We start from the raw sequence: 22208 nt of genomic DNA on the forward strand, positions 1-22208 counted from the left end.
ACAGAGTTAGACGTTTCCCTTTGCTTGCAAGAGTCCCAGGAAGTGACCCCCACTTTCTTTTCCTTCTGCCATCAGTGGCTACCTACAGGCCATAATCAGTCCTCTGCACCAATCCCTAGATAAATGATGCCCTTGTCCTACTTTCCAGGAATAAGTACATATTTATGTACTATTACGTTACAGTTCTTACAAAGGAGAACTCACAGAGATTAGACTAGACATTATTTAACAACAAGCATCTGCGCAGGAAAAAAAAGCAAGTGGCAATGAGGGAGAAAGGGTAATTTCCTAAATCTTTTCTCATCACCTTTGCATATTTAGAAATAGGCCTTTGGCCTCTGGAGTCTACAAGCCTACCCTTTGCCACCATAAACCAGAATTTTCTGAGCTTAGTTTTATTGAGAACATGCTCTTAATCCAACATGCCCAATTCTAGAGGCTGAGTTCTCATTCCCTTTTGCATTAACTCCTGCGAACGGTGAGCTGCCAGCCTTACAGGACCGGGCAGTGGGGAGGGGCATAACCGCTGTCAGCTTCTGTTGTTCAGACAGCTTCAGCCCGACCAGATTCCCAGAGCTCCCAAGCTACTTTAGGCTTGTCCTAAATAATACCCCCACTTATAAGAAATGCCCTCCACTCTGCCTATATCTGAAAAAAAAATTCTTCCTTTTCTGAAAGAAGGAAAACCTCAGAGACCATCTATCTCTGTGTTTCTGTTAGAAAGAGCATAGCATAAATACGATGATTCCTTGCTCTTAGCAGACCGACTTTAACTAGAATTAACAATCAAATTATCTTTTAGGTCACTCAAGTTTCCCGTCTCTTTTTATTTTCATGTATCACGAAGTAGAAATGATTTCTACTTATGCCTTTCTTTATACGGTCTTACAGTTGAAAATTAATTGCATTCAGTCTTTAAGGCTTAACATGAACATTTATATGTTAAAATTTGCAATCTATCGATTCGTCATACCGAGTGCTCGAATAACCATTGAATGGAAACCCATGGCAAGTGCTTTCAGTTCAGGCTGAACAATCCTGAAACGAGATAAAGGCAAAGAAACCATGCCTATGATTAAAGAATCAAACTACTTAATATCAACACACGTATCAGTATCATTTTCCTTCGTGGTGGAATGAATACTCTTAAGTGAAAGTCTCACATTATACAAAGTTACGTTTTCAACTTTTTTCAAAGGTAAACACCTGAGTGATAATAGTAATTCCCTTATTGATTCAATGCTTTATGATTTCAAGACAGTTTAACAAATATATTCACCTTTTAACCTTATGAAAATCCTACGATCCTTTCATATGAACCTTATGGAAGTTGTTGGAACAGACTTTATTATGCTTATGAAGAAAATGATCTTGTGCAAACTATTTAGTCGAGGTAGCTCACATGAAAAGATTGGGTACTTTTACCCGGGAGTAATTCTTAGCAGATCGCTTTTGACCACCGTATTTCTGCCAATGTTAACAGAATAGCTTACTAATGATTTATAAATTATACCATACAACCAGAAGGATCAAAACCCTTTTCTGTGTTGTAGTGTCTAGTATATTTAACTGTCACATTAAAGATAGGAGCATATTTGTATCCTCATTTGGAAATTCACTCACTCTTATGTTTCTAAAATTCCATTTTTCTGTGTTCAATGAACTAATGACACTACCGTCCTTGTGATAACTTAGTACATATGAAATAAAAAGAAATCATCTTTCATCAGTAAAGGAGGTGGGTTGGGATGAGGGGGTGACTGTGGCTCAACCCACCTTTACTGAAATATTGAATTAACTGATAAAAACGTTTTTTTTCCCCTGAACTGTTGGATGGTGACTTTTTTCAGTGAGACAAGTAGCTTCCTTCAATCAAGAAACATTCACCAAGCACCTAGTCAGAGATACTAGTTAGTGTCTCTAGTTAGTTAGATGCTAGCTAGTTAATGTTCTTGAAAGTAAATAGACAGATTATGCTTCCTCTCAGCTAAGTGACTTGTGGAAGTATATCACTCAATCTCTCTTAGCCTCAGTTCCCTTGTTTGCAAAGTGGACACAATAATGCTTATCTAGTACGTTACAAAACCCTAATACAATTAGCTAGCACTCTAAACCTCAGTTTTATTTACAAATATTTGCTTCTATACCTTGCTGGAGAGCTGCCATTTATTGAGATTCTGAAAAGAATTCAATAGAGCTTATAACGTTTTAAAAGACAAAAAATTTTAAAGGCAATAGAGCTTATGAAATTTTAAAAGGCAAAAATTAAATTAAACATAATAAATTAAAATTTAAGCACGGGCCAGCTTCGGTGCCTCATGCTTGTAATCCCAGCACTTTGGGAGGCTGAGGCAGGCAGATCACAAGGTCAGGAGATCAAGACCATCCTGGCTAACTCAGTGAAAACTTGTCTCTATTAAAAAAAAAAAATACAAAGAATTAGCCAGGCATGGTGGCGCATGCCTGTAGTCTCAGCTAATAGGGAGGCTGAGGCAGGAGAATCACTTGAACTTGGGAGGCAGCGGTCATAGTGAGCCGAGATGGTGCCACTGCACTCCAGCCTGGGCAACAGTCTCAAGCTTGGTGTCAGAAAAAATAAAAGTTAAACATTAAGTTGTATTAGGAGAGACAATAAATGAAAAGTGTGTTTTGGCTCTGCTTTGACAAAGAGAAGTATAACTTTATTAGTGCAGTTGAGGGCACAAAACTACACTGAGAACAATGTATCTGATGTGGTTTGGCTCTGTGTCCCCACCCAAATCTCATCTTGAATTTTACTCACATAATTCCCACGTGTTGTGGAAGGGACCCTGTGGGAAGATAATCCAATCATGGGGACAGGTCTTTTCTATGCTGTTCTAGTGATAGTGAGTAAGTCTCATGAGATCTATTTGCTTGCAGAATCTTCCTGCACAAGCTCTCTTTGCCTGCCACAACCCATGTAAGATGTGACTTGCTTTTCCTTGCCTTCCACCATAATTGTGAGGCTTGCCCAGCCAGGTGGAACTGCAAGTCCAATTAAGCCTCTTTCTTTTGTAAATTACGCAGTCTTGAGTATGTCTTTATCAGCAGCATAAACAAAGCCTGGCTTACTCCCAATGATGCTCCATGTAACTCTCTCATGTAGGGCTGTTTTCCTTCCACAACTTCCATATTTTCATGTGGTTCTACACTTTTTGTTGTCATCAGGAAATTTTTTTATTATTATGAATTCAATTTCATTACTCATTATTGGTCTGTTAAGGATTTCTATTTCTTGGCTCAAACATGCGAGGTTGTATGTTTTCAGGAATTCATCAATTTCCTCTAGGTTTTCTAGTTTGTGTACGTAGAGATGCTCATGACAGTCTCTAATGATCTTTTTTATTTCTGTGGTGATAGTTTTATTGACAACATTAATATTTCGGATTGTGTTTATTTGAATCTTCTTTCTTTTTTTGATTAATCTACTAGTAGTCTATCAGTCTTATATTTTCAAATACAAACTTTTTATTTCACTGATTCTTTGTAACTTTTTGCCCAAATTTCATTTAGATTTGTTCTTTGACATTTACTATATTCTGCTAGCTTTGGGTATGGTTTATTCTTGTTTTACTAGTTCTGTGAGGCATGACATTAGATTGTTAATTTGATGTCTTTGTATCTTTTTGTTGTAGGCATTTAACTCTACAAATTTCCCTCTCACCACTGATTTGTTGTATTTCAGAGGTTTTGGTATGTTGAGTGTTTATTTTCATTCATTTCAATTTCTTAATTTTATTTATTTATTTATTTATTTTGGAACAGAACCTCACTCTGTCACCCAGGCAGGAGTGAAATAACATAATCTTGGCTCACTGCAACCTCTACGTCCTGGGTTCAAGCAATTCTCCTGCCTCAGCCTCCCTAACAGCTGGGATTACAGACATGCACCACCACACCCAGATAATTTTTTTTATTTATACAATAGACAGGGTTTTACCATGTTGGCCAGGCTGGTCTCAAACTCTTGATCTCAAGTGGTCCACCCACATCAGCCTCCCAAAATGCTAGGATTACAGGTGTGAGCCACCACACCCAACCTCATTTCAATTTGTTTAAAAAAAAATTCTGCCTTGATTTCATCATTGACCAAATAATTGTTCAGGAATATAAAAAAAAATATTTAATTTTTATGTATTTGAGTAGTGTTGAGAAATCTTCTAGGTACTAATTTCTATTTTTATTTTACTGTATTCTGGAAAGGTACTTGATATTATTTTGATTTTTAAAAAAATTCATTGAGTATTACCTTGAGGCATGTCATATGGTCAAGTTTTGAAAATGTTTCATGTGTACACGAGAAGACTGTATATTCTGAGGCTGTAGGATAAAATGTTCTGTAAATGTTCATCAGGTCCATTGGGTCTAACGTTTTCTTGTTGATTTTTGGCTGCTATAATCTGCCTAGTGCTAGCAGTGGGCTCAGTAACCATTGAAGGACCCCCGTAATATTGCCTTGCTGTTTTTTCCCTTAGCTCCTGTAGTGTTTATTTTATGAACTGGGGTGTTCCAGTATTGGGTGCATATGTTTAGAATTGTTATATCTTCTTGTTGACTTGATCCTTCATATGATAACCATCTTTGGCATTTTTATAGTTTTTGATTTTATATTTGTTTTATCAAATGTAAATATAACTACTTCTGCATATATTTGGTTTGCAGTTTCAAAGAGTATCTTTTTATACCCCTTTGCTTTGAGTCTGAAAAGTTCTCTACCAGTTACTTGAGTTAAGTGGATTTCTTGTATGTTAGCATAAAGTTGGATTTTTAAAAATTTATTCTGCCAGACTATATATTTTTAAGCATACTGTCTATTTAAGGTCACTATTGATTTTTGAGGATTTGTTTCTATAATACTTTTAATTATTTATTAATTGTTTTTCAATCTCAAGTAATTTTTAAATAAGATGTGTAAGTACAATACTTTGTGTGTTTTGATAATAAGTATTGCTCTTTCATTTCTATGTTTAGAACACCTCCAGTCCTTTCTTGTAGAGCCAGTCTGTTTGTGACATATTCCCTTAGTGTCTGCTTATCTGGAAACTACTATATTTCTTCTTGAATTATGAATCTTACTTAAGCAGGATACAAAAGTCTTGGCTGGTATTTTTTTAAGACACTGAAAATAAGATCCTCACTTCTTTTTGCTTGTAAGATTCCTGTCTAGAAGTCTGCTGTTAGTCTGAGAGAATTCTCTATACTTCTCTCTGGTCACATATAAGATTTTTAAATTTATTTTGACTTTGAGTAGTCTGATGACTGTATGTCTTATGCAGGTTATTCTGGCAGTGCATCTTCCTGGAATTACCTTAGCTTTTTATATTTGCATGTCTAGAACTGTAGTAATTGAGGGAAGTTTTTCTGAGTTATTCTTTCAAACAAGTTTCCCACACTTTTGACATTTTCTTCTTTTCCCTCTGGAAAAAATATGATTCATAAGTTTGGATGCATTACACAATCATTTCTTGAAGGATCTGTTAGGTTTTACAATTCATTTTTTATATACTTTTTTTTTTTTGAGACGGAGTTTCGCTCTTGTTACCCAGGCTGGAGTGCAATGGCGCGATCTCGGCTCACCACAACCTCCCCCTCCTGGGAACAGGCAATTCTCCTGCCTCAGCCTCCTAGTAGCTGGGATTACAGGCATGAGCCACCATGCCCAGCTAATTTTTTGTATTTTTAGTAGAGACGGGGTTTTCACCATGTTGACCAGGATGGTCTCGATCTCTTGACCTCGTGATCCACCGGCCTCGGCCTCCCAAAGTGCTGGGATTACAGGCTTGAGCCACTACACCCGGCCTCATTTTTCATATACTTTTTATACTGACTTTATTTAAAAGACCTGTCTTCTATCTCTGAAGTTATTTATTCTGCTTAGTCTGGCTTATTGTTAAAGCTTTCAAAAGTATTTTGCACTCCCTTCAATACATTTTTCATTTTCAGAAGTTGCGTCTGCTTTTCTTAATAAAATCTATTTCTTATACCCTACATTATTTTTTTCTCGTTTATTCTTGATAATTTTTAACTTTGTTTTGGATCTCAAGCCTCACATAATTCCATATTACTTAAAGGTCTTATTTCATGAAGACTTCTTTAGAATCAATATTTTTGGATTCTTTATCAGCATATCAAAGATTTTATTTAGGGTAGGATTAATTGCTTGAGAATCACTGTGGTCCTTTGGAGGTGTTCTAACAATCTATTTTCTTTATACTTCCAGGATTCTTTCTCTGGTTCTTTCTAACTTAAATAAGCTATCTCTCCTTATTTTGAATTTATTTTGTTTGAATAAGCTTTTTTCCATTTGAAAATGTGACTATAATGTGTGTTGTGTAGGATCTAACAGGCTATATTGAGGAGGATCAAGAGAAAACGCCCAAAAGGGAAGTGCAGCAGTCAGCATGAAAAGTTATTTTCAGGAGTAGTGTTATGAAAAAAGCAGAAAAAAGGACATGTTGGTAGCAAAGCTGCGGAATAAGACTTTTGTTTGTGTTCAATGCTAGACATCATATCATGCTTCCATACTGATGAGAACCATCAGTACAGACGAAGGAAACTGACAATGCAGAAAATAGGGAAAGCAATTGCAGAGGAAGGTAAAAAGAGATCAACCAGGACACAGAGTTTTTCATTGTACAAGAAGGGAAGAGTTTCTATGTGGGTAAAAGGCAGGTGAATGTGTACCTGTAGTGATAAAGAATATTGAATTTTTTTCTGCTTATTCTACTTTCTTTGTTCTAAAAAAATGTAACCAGAAGAGAAAGAAAAGAAAGAGTCTTCATATTAAAAAATATGTGAACTAGTAATCTTGAAAATTAACGAAACATACTGACTGGGAAAACGGTCCGATAAAATACTGGACAATTGTCCTGGAAGCCCCTGAAAGTCTGCATTTTCCCATAAAATCCCTGATTTTATTCTTGTCTTCCAAAAACACACTCCATGTGCAGTCAGAGTGATCTTCTCATTAGGTAAGCCATAAGCATTAGTTAATACGAATGCTTCAATGCTCTGGGGCTTCTGAAGGCACTTAGAACAAGCTCTAAGCCTCTCCTGTGACCAATATAATCTGGATCATGCAGGCTCTGTCACTGCACTTTGCACCTTCCTTTCCCTCACGCACTTTCTTCTTCTTCTTCTTCTTCTTCTTCTTCTTCTTCTTCTTCTTCTTCTTCTTCTTCTTCTTCTTCTTCTTCTTCTCTTCTTCTTCTTCCTCTTCCTCCCCCTCCCCCTCCCCCTCCCTCTCCCCCCTCCCCTCCCCTCCCCTCCCCCTCCCCCTCCCCTCCCCCTCCTCCTTCTTCTTTTTTTGAGACGGAGTTTGGCTCTTGTTACCCAGGCTGGAGTGCAATGGTGAGATCTCGGCTCACTGCAACCTCCGCCTCCTGGGTTCAGGCAGTTCTCCTGCCTCAGCCTCCTGAGTAGCTGGGATTACAGGCACGCGCCACCATGCCCAGCTAATTTTTTGTATTTTCAGTAGAGATGGGGTTTTCACCATGTTGACCAGGATGGTCTCGATCTCTTGACCTCGTGATCCACCGGCCTCGGCCTCCCAAAGTCCTGGGATTACGGGCGTGAGCCACCGCGCACACACTTTCTTCTATGTCGTATGCATCAAGTATGCTCCACGGCAGGGCCTTTGTCTTTGCTTCACCTGGCCTAGCTCGTTCCATCCTTGTCCTCATTTAGCATGGCTTGTGGCTTAGAAAATCATCAGTAAAAAGAAGTTTACATTTTTATTCTCTAGTCAGCTTCACAAAATTTTCTTCAATGAAAATCAAAGGCTGGTGAGAAATTAATGCTTTGATAAATGGTAACATTCATTTCACCACTGTTTGACCAGATAAAGCATAACTATCATCAAAGATGGAACAGTTATTTTAAAACTGGCATTTTCTCATGAAAAGGTTTCAATTAAGAAGCTGAAAGATGTTGAGATGTAAACTAGAATAAAATTTTGAGGTGAATTTTTTTAAGTTAATGAATCTGTAATTTGGTAAATATAGAAGGCTTCTCCTTCTGAGTAGACATTTTAGACTAAGATGAAGCTATACTTGTGGAGTATGTACGATAAAAAATCTGGCAAAATTTGCAGGGTTAAAATTTAACAACTGTAAACTTAGTTTACAGGTTTATACTCACGTAAACAAAAGTCGGAAACATATGTTGGTTGCTTTTCTTCCCTACCATGTCATGCTGTTGGCAGACCGTGAACTTAGGATCAACTAGTAAGTTTTAAAAGTGCAATTCGATGTTACTCCGGGTCGCTCTACTTTTCATGTATATTGTTGAGATCTACATGCATGTCTTTACATGTTTCCAGTTTTAGGTGATTGAGTGCTTTTCTTGGCCAGTAGGGCACACATTACCTGCTTCCCCCTAACTACAAACACCATCTGCCATACCCCTCCCGCTCAGTGTGTTCCAATAAACTGGCTTCTTTCTTTTCATTCCTCAAAAATTCTAGCTTTTTCTTGTCTTAAGCAATCAGCACCTAGACCCTCTCCCTGAAAGCCCTTCATTTGGCTGTTTACATGCTTAGACACAATGTTACTTCTTCTGAGATGTACTCCATAAGCCTTCCTCACTTTAATCCCAAACTGACTTTTTCTTCTTGTTCTTTTAATTGGCAGTCCTTTTCCTTATGAAGACATAGAGCAATTTGTAATTATGTGTTTATTTTTATACTTATTTGTCTTATGTCAGTCTTACCATTTTCTAAGCTGTGAGACAACAGGTACCTTATTGGTTTTACTTACCAGGAAATATTCTTCATCAAATATCATATTCTGTCTAAATAACTGTCTACCGAGTGAAAATAGAAATGAATTATTTATATATTTTTTTACGTCTGCAAGAGTATCATGGGCTACTAGGTCAAAAACCATGCTGTGGGTGAATTGAAAGCATTAGAATTCCATTACGAATTGAAGTTTACATTTACATCTGGTTGCTAAATGTTTTCTTTCCATGAAATCAGCAGATGGTTTACTCTGGCTCATTAGGATGCAAGGCAACTCAACATTAAAAGTTCTTTTACAGTCGCACAGAAATTCTTCTACAATCGAGGCAATTGTCAATCAGTGTGTGTCTTAAGATTCTTATTAAGATAGAAACATATAGAGCCTAGATTTCACAATGGAAGTATTAGAGACAAAAATTATTAATGATGGCAATGAAAGATCATAATTCTAAAAAAATGCATTATCAGAAAATTAAAAATTAAAATATTAAGTTGAGCTCAAAATATTTAAAAATATGCAATATCATTGTGTGTGTTTTATTCTAATATATACAACAATGTTTTAAAGCATCGTACTTACTTCACAATCAGCAAGACAGATAAGGTAATTTGACTTGCAGAGAACAAAGCGTATATGACTTGAAGTGCAACATAGATGTAAAATTTCCTTGTACAAGCGTCATCTCTTGGGCATTCACCCAAGTGTGCTGAGTAATTTCTGCTCTGGAGACCAGTTACTTCCACACAACTACAGTTATAAAATACCTAAAAAGAGTTTTTGAAATATTACCAAATACATTCGCCAAATAGAACTGGGCTATGAATACGTTCAGTTATATTTAAAGAAGTCTCAAACTAAAATAGTCACAGCTTAAAAAATGTTATAAAAATACAGTAGAGCATTGCCTAGTGGAGCTTAATAGTAAAAAGCAAAATAGCTTCTTGAATTACTTTCTGTATAAGAAAATGTGATTGAGTATTAACATTTAATTAATTCTTAATTTTAAAATTAGAAAATAATCTAAGAAATCAGTGTATAAAATTCTGTATATACTTTTCTCATTAATATACATTCTTTAAAATATTTCTCTTCCACCCACATTTACTTTTTAAAATATACATTCTTACTCTCTTTGGTGGGTTCTAAGTATTAGGGACATACTCTGGGAAAGAATTACCCAGAGTCCAGAAAATACAGTAGTTTGAAAAGGGCCAAAACCTGGAACTTTTCATAGAGCCACTCATGAAAGTGGGACAAAGTACAGGGGAAACAGAACCAGGAATGGGTGCCAGAATTCTATTTAAGCAGACAAAAGCAGATTCAAGACTGGAATGACAGACAATAAAATAGATTATACTATTACCAGTGAGGTTTAACACAACAGAACATTCTGGCTAATGGTCAGAGCACAGAAGAGAAACGTTAGGAACAAGGGATTAATCAGGCAGGCAGTGTATGTAGTCAGGTGGCTTGAATAAATTCCGTTCCGATCCTAGGCTAAAATTTAAGAGAAGTTTATCTTGAACCTACTACTGCTAAAGCCTATTTACGGATGGAGAACGTGTAAAAGAATTTAAATCCATACTTGTATGGTTCCAGCAAGCTTCATTTTTTTCCTTTTTTTTTCCATATGAATATGGAGGAATCTTTTATGAAGCAAACACATTGAAACCAAACTTTGATACAGAGAACATTATTTTAACAGTTTTACTGAGGGTTTAGTAAAGGAAGTTTGCAGTAGCCCCAGATGGTACAGCCCTTGCCAGGATTAAGATGATGCATGGAGACAGACCTCTCTTTAGAATACTAATAACGTGTCTCTTTAAGATCTTCACTACTAAACGACCCGGGACCAGAGATTAGAGGCACCCTTACTGAAAGACACCACAGCCGATGAATATGGGATGTGGGCTTTTAAATACAGTATTTGGCCACAAATGTGCAAGTTTATTAGAGTTGTAGCCTATCTTCAAAAAAACTAGGATGCTTTATTCTTCAAATTTCTCCATGCCATTTAATAATGCATTGACAGGACACTGGGCAAGGGAAAGATCAAATATACTTGGAAGAGTGTCGAGGAGCATCATAATCACACCTGATTATATTCCCAATGTTGGTAACAGGGAAAGGGACTGAAAAATACTTATGCAACTTTGTGAGATGTTGAATTGATTGTAGGTATGGGGAACAGGATACCTAATTTCCAACCATTGGGAGTTACCCAGGATATTGGGAAAAACCCATGTGTCACATGGAAAAATAGATTCAAGAAAGAAATGCAATTTCCAATGGATATGTTGGCAATCATGAGCAGGATACTAAATTACACTGAGTAAGAGAAGCGTCAGCTTTGGGTACATGAAAATAGGAAATCAAGAAGATTTCCTAGTTACTAAGGAATTCAAGTGAGCATGAAGTGTTGATTAATTTTTTGGGAAGTCCAAGGCCACGGTGAGTCCCCTCGCTAAACTTACTAGGATGTACAGATTAAAATGTAAACAGATTCTTGTCCTTGTAAAGTACGTAGTCCTGACCACTGACTAACTCTGGACTTTCTTTCCCCTGACTTCTGGAGGGTAAAATAATTCCAAATTAATCAAAATCACGTGCTTTAGTCAATTGAGATGCTTCTTTGAGAGCCTAAATGCATTCAAATTCTAACAGATCATATTATTAAAATCTCAAGGAAAAAGTGGGTAACGTTAATTAGAATCAAGTAACAGAAAAGCCTAATTGTGTCCTATGCAGAGTTTTCTATGAAGCTTTGTTTATACTTCACAGCCTTCCTGAGGACAGATAATATTGGAATCTTTTTCTTTTATCTTTTTATTGGAGACCTTAGTTATAGGAAGATTTGATAAGTAATTATTAAATCGAATCTATGATTTTGATTAAGGAGAAGAGAAAAGGCAAAAACGAATACTCACTGTGGGCTTTTGATTACCACTTGAGGATTTGCATCCTGCCAGACAAGGCGACAGGTACGTTATTCCGTTGCTCCCACAGACTGGTTCCCACTGACCGTCATCACAGTCGCACTCTGAGTTGCAATAAGAAAGTGGTACATCTACATGAGACGCCACTGAATTATTTCTGAAAATATATGATAGAAATATATCGAAAAAAGAGGAAGAAGAGAAGGAGTAGAAGAAGGAGCCAAGGGGGTAGGAGAGGGGAAATAGAGGAGAAGGAAGTGAAGAGGAAAAGAGAAGAGAAATAAGAGAAAGGGTTTAATTAGATAGAGAAATTTGGTTTGCTAATGCCAAAATGGCAATTTTTATAATGCTTATTGACTTTTAACTCTCCTTCCTTAGCAAGACAAGACCTAGAAAAATTAAAACTTAAAAAAGAAATCAGAGAGGTTAGATAAGACTTAGACAAGAGGTCTTTATTATTCTATCAAAGAAATTTACATTAGATAAGTAACTTCATTTTTTTGAGATTCAGTTTCTCTTCTGTGAGGTAATAGCATTAGATTGAGGTTCCCCTCAGCTCACTTTAAAATCCTCGAATGTATGTATGTTAATTAACATTGTTGATTTTTACAATCTATATTTTAACTACATAAAAAAGAATTTGATTATGGATAAAGCTGAACCTCTGAGGATTAAAAGATCAAAAATAATAGAATCAGTTAAAAACAGAGAAAAATCTCTGTATATTTTTTGAATAAAGATATAATCTTTATATTGATTTACTTTATAATATAGTTATAAAATATAAAATATAATTTTATATCATGGCTAAAAGTATAAAATACATTATTTGTATAAATTTTAAGCTTAAAGATTTTGTTTTGTAAAAATTTGATAATTATTGAGGATTTATGAAATGTCTTCAAATGAGTATATAAATTAAATTAAGAAAAATAAGAAGTGGATTGATAACAGCAAATACGTTATAAATAATTTTATTTAATGATCCTCTAATATCTCAAATTCGAGTCAGAAATTAACATTGCCAGCTATATAATGTGTATATTTCTCTGAATCTTACCTTCCCTTCTATTAAATGGGAGGAAAAGTGTCCACCACTCATTTTAATTACCCATAAATTATACGTATTATTTTTTCAACCTATGTGGCTTTTCCTTAAGAAAGGAATAAAACAACTCTTTATCATCTTAGGAAATGAACAATTTTAAGAATTTGAAAATTGAGATTTCTCTCAATTAAATTAAAGGTTAATCATAATTGTTTTCTACCCTATTTTACTTGCAAGTAAGTTTTTAATTGGATGGTTAACATATGACACAATTTATATAGCGATATATACAAACCCATCATAGGTCAAGGTTAGGCCGGCAACCGATTTGCTGTCACAGATTAGAGGGAAATATAAAGTATGAAATAACAAGGTTATCATTGAAGTAAGACATGAAAATTTGGCAATTCCAACTAAAGGCAATTTGAATTTCTTAATGATATATCCTGCTGAGAACATGCCAACTGCAGCCATAGGAATAGTTATGATTCCTAGAAATAAAAGAAGAGAAAAACGTTGTAATTATATGAATATGGTTTTTCTAGATGTCTTTATATAGAAAACAGTGTATATCAATCAACCAAATCCACCCATTCTTATCACTTCTTTAAGAGAAGGGTGGCACACTAGAGTGGAGGTAGGGGACAAGTGTACCATATGAGAGACAAAAATAATTTCTTTTTGCCAGTTTTGAGGGCTTGGCTTCTTCACATGCAAAAGACAGCGGCTAAGAATATTTATATGTCCACATGTTCTCACTCGTAAGTATGTTGAACAACAAGAACACATGGACACAGGGAGGGGAGCATCACACACCGGAGCCTAGATGACAGAGTGAGGGATAGAGCAAACCACCACCATGGCGTGTGTATATGTATGTAACAAACCTGCACGATCTGCACATGTACCCCAGAACTTAAAGTATAATAAATAAATTTAAAAAAGAATATTTATGTGTCTAAAAAGATTATTTCCATGAGGAACATTCTTTTTTTCTGGAAATCAACAACTAACACAATCTTTCTTCCTCTGAGATTTCTATCCTACCATATAATACTCTTTACATCTCTCAAAACAGTCTCAACCCTCAAAAACTCACTCCAATTTTGTCCAAGGTTTTAGATTTAAGTTTTTGAATTAATGTTTCTTTTTTATTCATCAAAATACATGCATACACTGATATGTCTACATACAGGATTAAAAATGATTGATCTCTCTTATGACTTTTCTTTTAATAGTCGTTTTCTTTTCTTTCAATAGTCCTATCAGAATTATTAAAGGTGAAGTTTCCTCTAACAAAAAATTCAGGCCAGGTTATTGGCAGTCAAAACTTAAAGGTTAAGTTTAAGCTTTTAAGTTCGACAGGGAGAACATCCAGAGCCTATTCCAGTGCTTCGGTACATTCATTTTCTAATTATGACTTTCTTATGTACTTACGACCTAAACAAATACCATTTGATAAATTGTTTAACTCATCAAATATGTATCGAATTTCTATAATATTTCTACAATACTGAACTTGGGGGGAGTGTGATATAATGAGCAGGTTTCAATGTGCCTTTGAAAATAGGTATTGTAGCAAAAAGTACTCTCTAAAATATATTCGTTTTTAATCATGCCTATTTTGTGATGTATTTAAATTGATTCACCTCCTGAAACATTAATACCATGTGTTTTGTAAGTAGCTGAGGCCTTATTTCAGTCCATGAGTTATGGGATTATAATGGTTATTATTACAGAAGGGTTTGTCTGGGATCTCAGCACTATACTATAAGATCCAATTATGCAGACACCACATCCAGATGTTTGATTCACAAGTAATATTTTTCTTTAGAGCTCACCTAACGTGAGATGCAACTTCAAAGGCAGAACAGTGACGATATTACAAGATTGAGAAGGTTTGTAAAGTTTGAGACATAAGATTATATTCACTAAAATATAAAATCATCTTCATAACAAGATGTGACTTGGAACACAAATACTCAGTAGCGTTTCATTTATCAAGCAAAGAGGTAAAAAATGTGTCTTACCCAACAAAAAGTTAGCCTGAGACGCAGACTGGCCATACTGCTGCTCCATATATTTAATGAGGTAAGTAAAAGAACCAATAGCGGCGCTTACGTGTAACAACGTCGAAAGCACAAATATAACATACAGGGGATTGCTAAGGATGCTTTTCAAAGACTGAAAAAAAACTATAGAGTTATAAAAATAAACAACATATTTCTATAGTAAACTATATATTCTTACCTGAATTTTGTAAATATAAGTTATAAAAAATAACACAGAGAGAATACCCTGCAATCCTACTGTCAAGTTTTTAATATATTCCTTCAATATTTTCCACATGCATATTATTATTAATTTGTTTAGTTCATTTCAACCCCAAATAGGATGATACCAAAATGGCGTTTTTTAACTTGCTTTGCTCACTTAATATTTGATTATCCTTGGCACTTTGCCATACTATTCAATATAGAATAACTCACCTTTGCATTTATTCAACAAATGTTTGGTTTTCAATTAGGTACCAGGCAATATGTTTAGTGTCCAAGAAAAAAAACAAAAAAGGAAATCAGAAATGTGATGTCCGCCAGGTGCAGTGGCTCAGGCCTGTAATCCCAGCATTTTGGGAGGCCGAGGTGTGTGGATCACTTGAGCCCAGGGGTTAGAGACCAGACTGGGCAATATGATGAAATCCCCTCTCAACAGAAAATAGAAAAATTAGCTGAGCATGGTGGGCCATGCATGCAGTCCCAGCTAACTGGGACTGAGGTGGGAGGATCGTGTGAGACGGGAAAGTTGAGGCTGCAATAAGCCATGTTCATACCACTACACTCCATCCTGGGAGACAGACCCTGCCACACACACACAAAAAAAAAAAAAACAAAAAAAAACAAAAAGGAAGGAAGGAAAAAGAAGCCGCACACTCTCCATGCTCTCCCTTATTTATTAGCACTTAATAACACTATATTAAAACTGTGACTGTTAAAGATAAACTTAAATTAAAGATAGCATAATCTAGGGGGGGTCCAAAGTGGCTCCTGCTGGAGGTCATGGCGCTTGCGAAGGCGAGGTCATCAGTTCAAGGCTAACCTGAGCAACCCCCTAAGCTCAAACAGATTGGCAAAAAAAAAAAAAAAAGATAGCATAATCTAAGACAGAAATAAGAATACTGATGTTAAAAAAATTTGAGGATAAATTAGGATGAGGGCTCAGACCACTTTTTTCCCTGGTATATAGCGTGGGTATCATAAAATACTGCCTCAGTATATCTAGAAGTATTATAAATCCCTGCGTTAAGATGCAAAAAGGTGAGGCAGGGAATAACAATATTGGTCCCAAGGGACATTTTGACAGTAAGAGTACAACAACCTATGCCCACAAATAGATGTGGTAACAAACTTCTAACTTATGTCCATGGCAGAAATCACGTGACCTGGGTCTATGGTTGCCAAGTCAATCAGCCACAATAGGAGATAAAAGTGGAAGGAACCATTTAGAACAGCAGGAAGTTTCAGAATGCAGCAAGAAAGTCCCAAAAATGGTTACTGAGAGATGGACAATATGGGCTTCAAAAGACCTTGCTCTCCACAGGCCTTTAAAGATTGTCGTTAGATATGGACAGTGCTGTCCATGGTAACTAGGAAATAGTTTGTTCTCTGATTACAATAAGAAAAAACAGGGAAATGGCACAGAACAGAAGAGAGTTAGGAAACACCATTTAAAGCTGTCAGGACAAAGCGCTAAACTTCTCTCCATTGATCTCCCCAATGAGGAAGACCTGCTGCTGATCTGTGAGGCATTCAAAGGGAGTCACCACCTTTGCTCAAAATAAATGGAGCATGAGAATTAACCAAACTGTTAAATTTTTGAGGTAAATAAGAACTTGGATGTCATCTAAACTGAACGTCTACAGAATCATGACTCACTCTCTATTTGTAATGGATCAATGCACAGCTCAAGTGACATTACTCTGACTTCCTGAAAGCAATTTCCTCAACTTTTGAGCAGTTCTCATTGTTTACATATAGTCTTCGTAATGAACCGGAATTTTCCTTGCTTTCTAACCAGTCAGTCTTCTTTCTACTCAAGAGTATATAGTATAAATCTAATATTTTTGTTCTTACTATAGATATATAGTATTTTAACTATTCCTAATGGGCACCTAATTACAATTCTTTTTACTATTCATGTCACTACACTTATAAAAAAAACCCCCAAAACTCATAATATAGAAAAAGTTTAGAGTTCCCCCTTTTTTGCACCTTATTATCTTCTTTATTCTTTTTGGGCTCACAGTTAACTCTGGTCCTTATAGGTTTAGAAAATGTATTAACTGTTATAGATTTGATTAGATAAAGTAGAAACACAGCATAGACAAAATAAAAAAATCCTTGATACACTATTTATAGTATGCATGTTAAACTATAAAATATTTTAACTACAAATACTTTTAACTCTAACCCCTGGGCTCAAGTTTTGAGTTAAAAGATAGTAATGGTGACTGAGTTGGGAAACAAACCTGATGTGTGATAGTTTTCAATTTCCATGGTAATACATAGTGATAAATTCTCCTACCATGGACAATATCAAGCCACCGATGCGGCTCACACTGAACGATCCGCTCTCCTGATTGAATACCTAAGCATCCAGCATCTCACTGCTCTTGGGTTAGTGTGGTGGGGAGAAGAAAATAACAACAGAGAAAGGTACGTGAAAGAACTGATGAACAAAAGAACATGGGTTACTCTGGAAAGTTGGTAAGCTTATGTCAACGAACACATGAAAAAGTCACCAATGGTTCAGGTGCTGGTTGCATTACTTCACGTTTCACTACTTCACCATTTTCCCCTAATCTGAACGCTGCTGTCAATATCTCACTATTTCCAATATCCTGCTCTGACTGCTCCATATCATTATCTTGATAACTGCTTCTCAACGGTTCTGCATTAGCCCCTCTGGCTTATATTCAAAAGAGGAGCCACTATCAAGTGGGAAAAGGTCCTAATTCACATTACTGACTTCAGTTAGCTTAATTTCTGTTGTTGCTTTTCACTTCATTTTTTGAATACTTAGGTAAAATTATACATATGTAATTTTAGTTCATATATATAGTTAATTTAATAATATATATAATTTTAATTGCCAAGAAAAAAATCTTCCTCTAATTACCTAGACAGAACCCTTTCTTGACTTCCTTCTCCTTATTCCAACTCTACACCTGAGAATAAATATAACCCACCATAGAACTTAAGACACTTTATTATAATGATCTATACACTTCTCAGTATCATCCACTAGGTTCTCAAAAAATAAAGGCAATGTTCTATCACCAGGCAACAGTATGGTGGCTGGTATAATTTGCTGAATAAATGAATGAATGAAATGTTATAATCCTTTTAACCTTCATAGTTTATACTACATTATATTAAAATGAATATGTACTCTTTGGCCTATAAGGAACAGATGTCTGTAGCCTTCGATTGGTTTCTGTCTTCTGAAGAACAGAAACCTAATCCTCTTCCCTTTTTATGTGCTCAAGGCATATTTGTTAATTTTAATAGGAGTTTTAGAAAACATAATTCAGCTAAATTTAGCACAGAAGAAAGCTAACGCTAGATGATTCTAGTATGCTTTATTTATTCTGAATACTTACTTCTCCCTTTCACTGAGATTAACAAGTCCAAGTTGACAATGAATGTTAAATACTTACGTGTCACATTTTTTGTCACATTTTTTCCTTGGTTGGTCAAATTAGTTGTTTGATTTGTTTCATCATTTGTTTTCATCACATGCAACGATAGTGAAACTTTCCTGTTCTGTGGTTTAGTTGGATTTTGGGGCAAGAAAAAAAATGGTATGGAAGAAGTAATGGAAAATAGTCCAGACACAAGGAAACCAAGCCACCAAGCTCCGATCCAACGGGAATCCTTAGGAGTTATTCTGATCGTGCCTAGAAGAAATAGAAGATGCCAGTGAAAGATCATTTTGAAATCCAGTAGGTTCCAGGAAATAATGGTAATAACCACAGTCCTTCACAGAGGAAGAAAGTAAACTATACCTCATCAATTCCAAAACACTACTTTCTTATTTTTTTATCTCTGAAACTAGGTTGATGACATCTTGCAATTGCTATTGTCCAGGAAGTGGGCACGACATTGTTCTCATTGTCTGAGCTTGTGTGCACGTGTTGGCCTTTCAGAATTCATGACTGGACAGCTGTCATCATTAGACATTTAACTCCGCACACCATTGAATAACTAATCATTAGACATTTAACTCCGCACACCATTGAATAACTATTAATGGAAGAAATATGAGTCCTCACTGTTGTCCGAAAATGTCTGCTGGAATCATCTGATGAGGTCAAGAAAGCATCAGCAATGAAATTTAAGCAGCTGGCAAAAAATACTTAGAGACAATAAAGGAACTTCCATCCCCACCATCCTAACTGTCCAGGAACCTGCATTTGCAAGTCTCCAGATAGCACAGAGGATGTAAAAATATGCAAAATGAAAATCTGAGTTTAAGAGTAACCCAGGATTACTGGACTCTAAATGTTAGGGATCATTTAACCACTTTATGCTTTTCCTTAAAGAATGCATAAGAGTAATGTGTAAATGCTATATCTCAAGTGTAAATGAGCTATTTTAGTAGGTAGAAAATATACAGTTTAAGTAACAGCAATGCATCCATGAGATATCAGCAAGACACCAGAATAGGAAGCGCTAGACACCTTTTTCTCCATGAACACACTGATTCAACAGTAACATTCAGATCAATTTCATTGTTGAGAAATACAGAAACTAATTGAGAGACCCCTATAGATAGGGAAAGTACAAAACCAGATACATAAAACCAGTAAGATAATTGAGACTCTCTCTTGCCATTCCCCTGCTCAGTATTGTACCACACAATTGGGAAAAACTAGCAGTTTGAACTAGCATGTGGACACTTGACACAGCTCTTCCCTTGTTAACACAGAGTGAATATGTGAGAGAAAGAGAAAAACGCAAAACACATGTGGCAATTCCTCAAGGATCTAGCACCAGACATATTGTTTGACCTACCAATCCGTTTACTGAGTATATACCCAAAGGAATATACATCATTCTATTATTAAAGTACATGCACATGTATATTTACTGCAGCACTATTCGTAATAGCAAAGACATGGAACCAACCCAAATGCCCATCAATGATAGACCGGATAAAGAAATATAAACCATTCTAGTATAAAATACGTGGATGCGTATGCTCACTGCAGCACTATTCGTAATAGCAAAGACACGGAATCAACCTAAGTGCCCATCAATGATAGACTGCATAAAGAAAATGTGTAATATATACACCATGGAATACTATGCACCCATAAAAAGGAGTCAGAGCATGTCCTTTGCAGGGACATGGATGAAGCTGGAAGCCATCATCCTCAGCAAATGAATACAGGAACAGAAAACCAAACACTGCATGTTTTCAGTCATAAGTGAGAGCTGAACTCTGAGAACACATAAACACAGGGAGGGGAACAACACACACAGGGATCTGTTGTGGGGGCAGCGGGAGGGAGAGCATCAGGACACATAACCAATGCCTATGGGGCTTAATACCTAGGTGATAGGTGGATAGGTGCAGCAAACCACCATTATACGTTTACCTACATAGCAAACCTGCATGTTCTACACGTGTACCCTAGAACTTAAAGTAAAAACAAAATTTAATGTTCCCAGTTTATCCTTGGGGAGAGAAAAGGCTGGACTGCATATTCAACATTTCAGCTTCTCCAGGTGCTACCCGATGGACTAGCTTCTGTTACATCTGTCCCAAAGTGCTGACAGGACCCAGCATATGCCCGACACCTGGGAACTACGGAGAATAAAAATGAGTCTGTATGTGGATATTTATCACAGATCCTGCCCCCTAGCTTAGTGCAGAGTGAACAGGTAAAAACAAAAACAAAATCCCAGCTCTTAGCTTCTCCATAAGGAAGCAGAGATTTGAACCACACATAACACATAACATTTCATCATTTCTGAGTTCTACTTAAGGAAAGGTCTTTTGTCTTCCTTATCTTTAGGCTAGGCATACACTTGGCCCCTGGGTGCTACAAAGAACACAAAAATGGTGATTTGAACTAGCGCATGGTCACTTGTCACAGCTCCTCCTGCCCCTGGATCTAAGCAGAGTGATGAGGTAAGAAACCTCAGCTTCCAAATTCTCCATGGGAAGGGAGTTGGACAGCATGCCAAGTTTTCAAAGGTCCTAAAAGTTGACATCTTTTTTCTGTCTCAGATGTGTAAAGGTGCTGATTAGACCCTGCATATTCTAGATGCCTGGGGGATCCTAAGACAAAGATGGCACTTTGGACAAGCATAAAAGTTTGAGAAGTCCCAGAAGATATGGCTGGGCTGACTGATGGTTTTCTTCTATAACAAGGCCAGTCCATGAAGAGTTGGAGAGGTGGTTTTACTTTTTTCGAATGATATTGTTTCTAATACAAGCTCAGCCACAGTAAGTAGGGCACCAGGCAGAGTTTTGAGGCCGTAGCTCATGGACAACATTTGTAGGCACACCCTGGGCCACAAAGGAATCCACTGTCTTGAAGGGAAGGACCCGGGCCTGGCAGTGTTTATCATCAGCTGACTAAAGAGCCCTCAGGCCCTGAATAACAGCGGCAGTGCCAAGGGAATACACTGTGAGCCCTGAGCTCCAAAATGTGCTGACTACAGGTGTGACCGAGCACAGTCCAAGCTGTGGTGGCGATGCCGAAAGACTCCTTTTGTTTAAGAAAAGTGGAGGAATAATAAAGGGGACTTCATTTTGCACCTTAGGTACCAGCTCAGCTACAGTAGAGTAGAGCAGCAAGCAGCCTGTTGGTGTCCCTGAGTCCAGGACTAAACTACTGGACAGCACTTCTATACCTGCCCTGGGCCAGGGGCACGTCTAGAAATGCTGTCCAAAAGCCTCGTCCTGGACTCAGGGATCCACTGCCCAGAGGATGAGTCTCTGAGACCTGGCAGCATTCATCATGAACTGACTGAAAAGCCCGAGCACTTTAACTGAACGTGGGTGGTGGCCTGGCAGAATCCTCCGTGGGCCTGTGGTGGTGATGGACTCAGGGAGAGGCTTGTCTTCCTGTGGAAATGGGAAAGAAGAGCAAGAGGAACGTTGTACTGTGGATTCGGTGCCAGCGTAGCCACAGTAGAATACAACATCTATTACAGGTAAATGGCTAAGGTTTCTTTGTTCCAATTCTTGGCTCCCAGACAGCTTCTGTAGGCCAGTGTAAGGCCTAGGGGAACTCAGTGCATTGAAGGGAAGGACACAAACCTGGCTGGCTTGGCCAACTGCTGATTGTAAAGCCCTAGGGCTTGATCTAGCATAGATGGTACTCAGCGGTTACAGCGGGCCTTGGGCAAGACCCAGTGTTGTGCTGGCTTCAGGTCTAACCCAGCACAG

General features: G+C 37.0%; 1 protein-coding gene across 2 annotated transcripts in view; it reads right to left on the minus strand.

Annotated features, from left to right (window-relative positions):
• Positions 1-22208, minus strand: part of LOC100404555 (solute carrier organic anion transporter family member 1B3) — an 81265-nt gene that overhangs the window by 9835 nt on the left and 49222 nt on the right. For both annotated transcript variants that reach the window (XM_035255179.3, XM_002752097.8), the window contains exons 8-13: positions 18463-18702; positions 14777-14941; positions 13042-13237; positions 11690-11855; positions 9342-9526; positions 974-1038 (exon numbers count right to left, since the gene is read on the minus strand). In XM_035255179.3, the coding sequence (XP_035111070.3) occupies positions 974-1038; positions 9342-9526; positions 11690-11855; positions 13042-13237; positions 14777-14941; positions 18463-18702 (1017 nt within the window). The remainder of the gene's footprint in view (positions 1-973; positions 1039-9341; positions 9527-11689; positions 11856-13041; positions 13238-14776; positions 14942-18462; positions 18703-22208) is intronic.

Source organism: Callithrix jacchus, chromosome 9 (genome assembly GCF_049354715.1).
Source record: "Callithrix jacchus isolate 240 chromosome 9, calJac240_pri, whole genome shotgun sequence".
In the NCBI taxonomy this organism is placed as follows: Eukaryota; Metazoa; Chordata; class Mammalia; order Primates; family Cebidae; genus Callithrix; species Callithrix jacchus.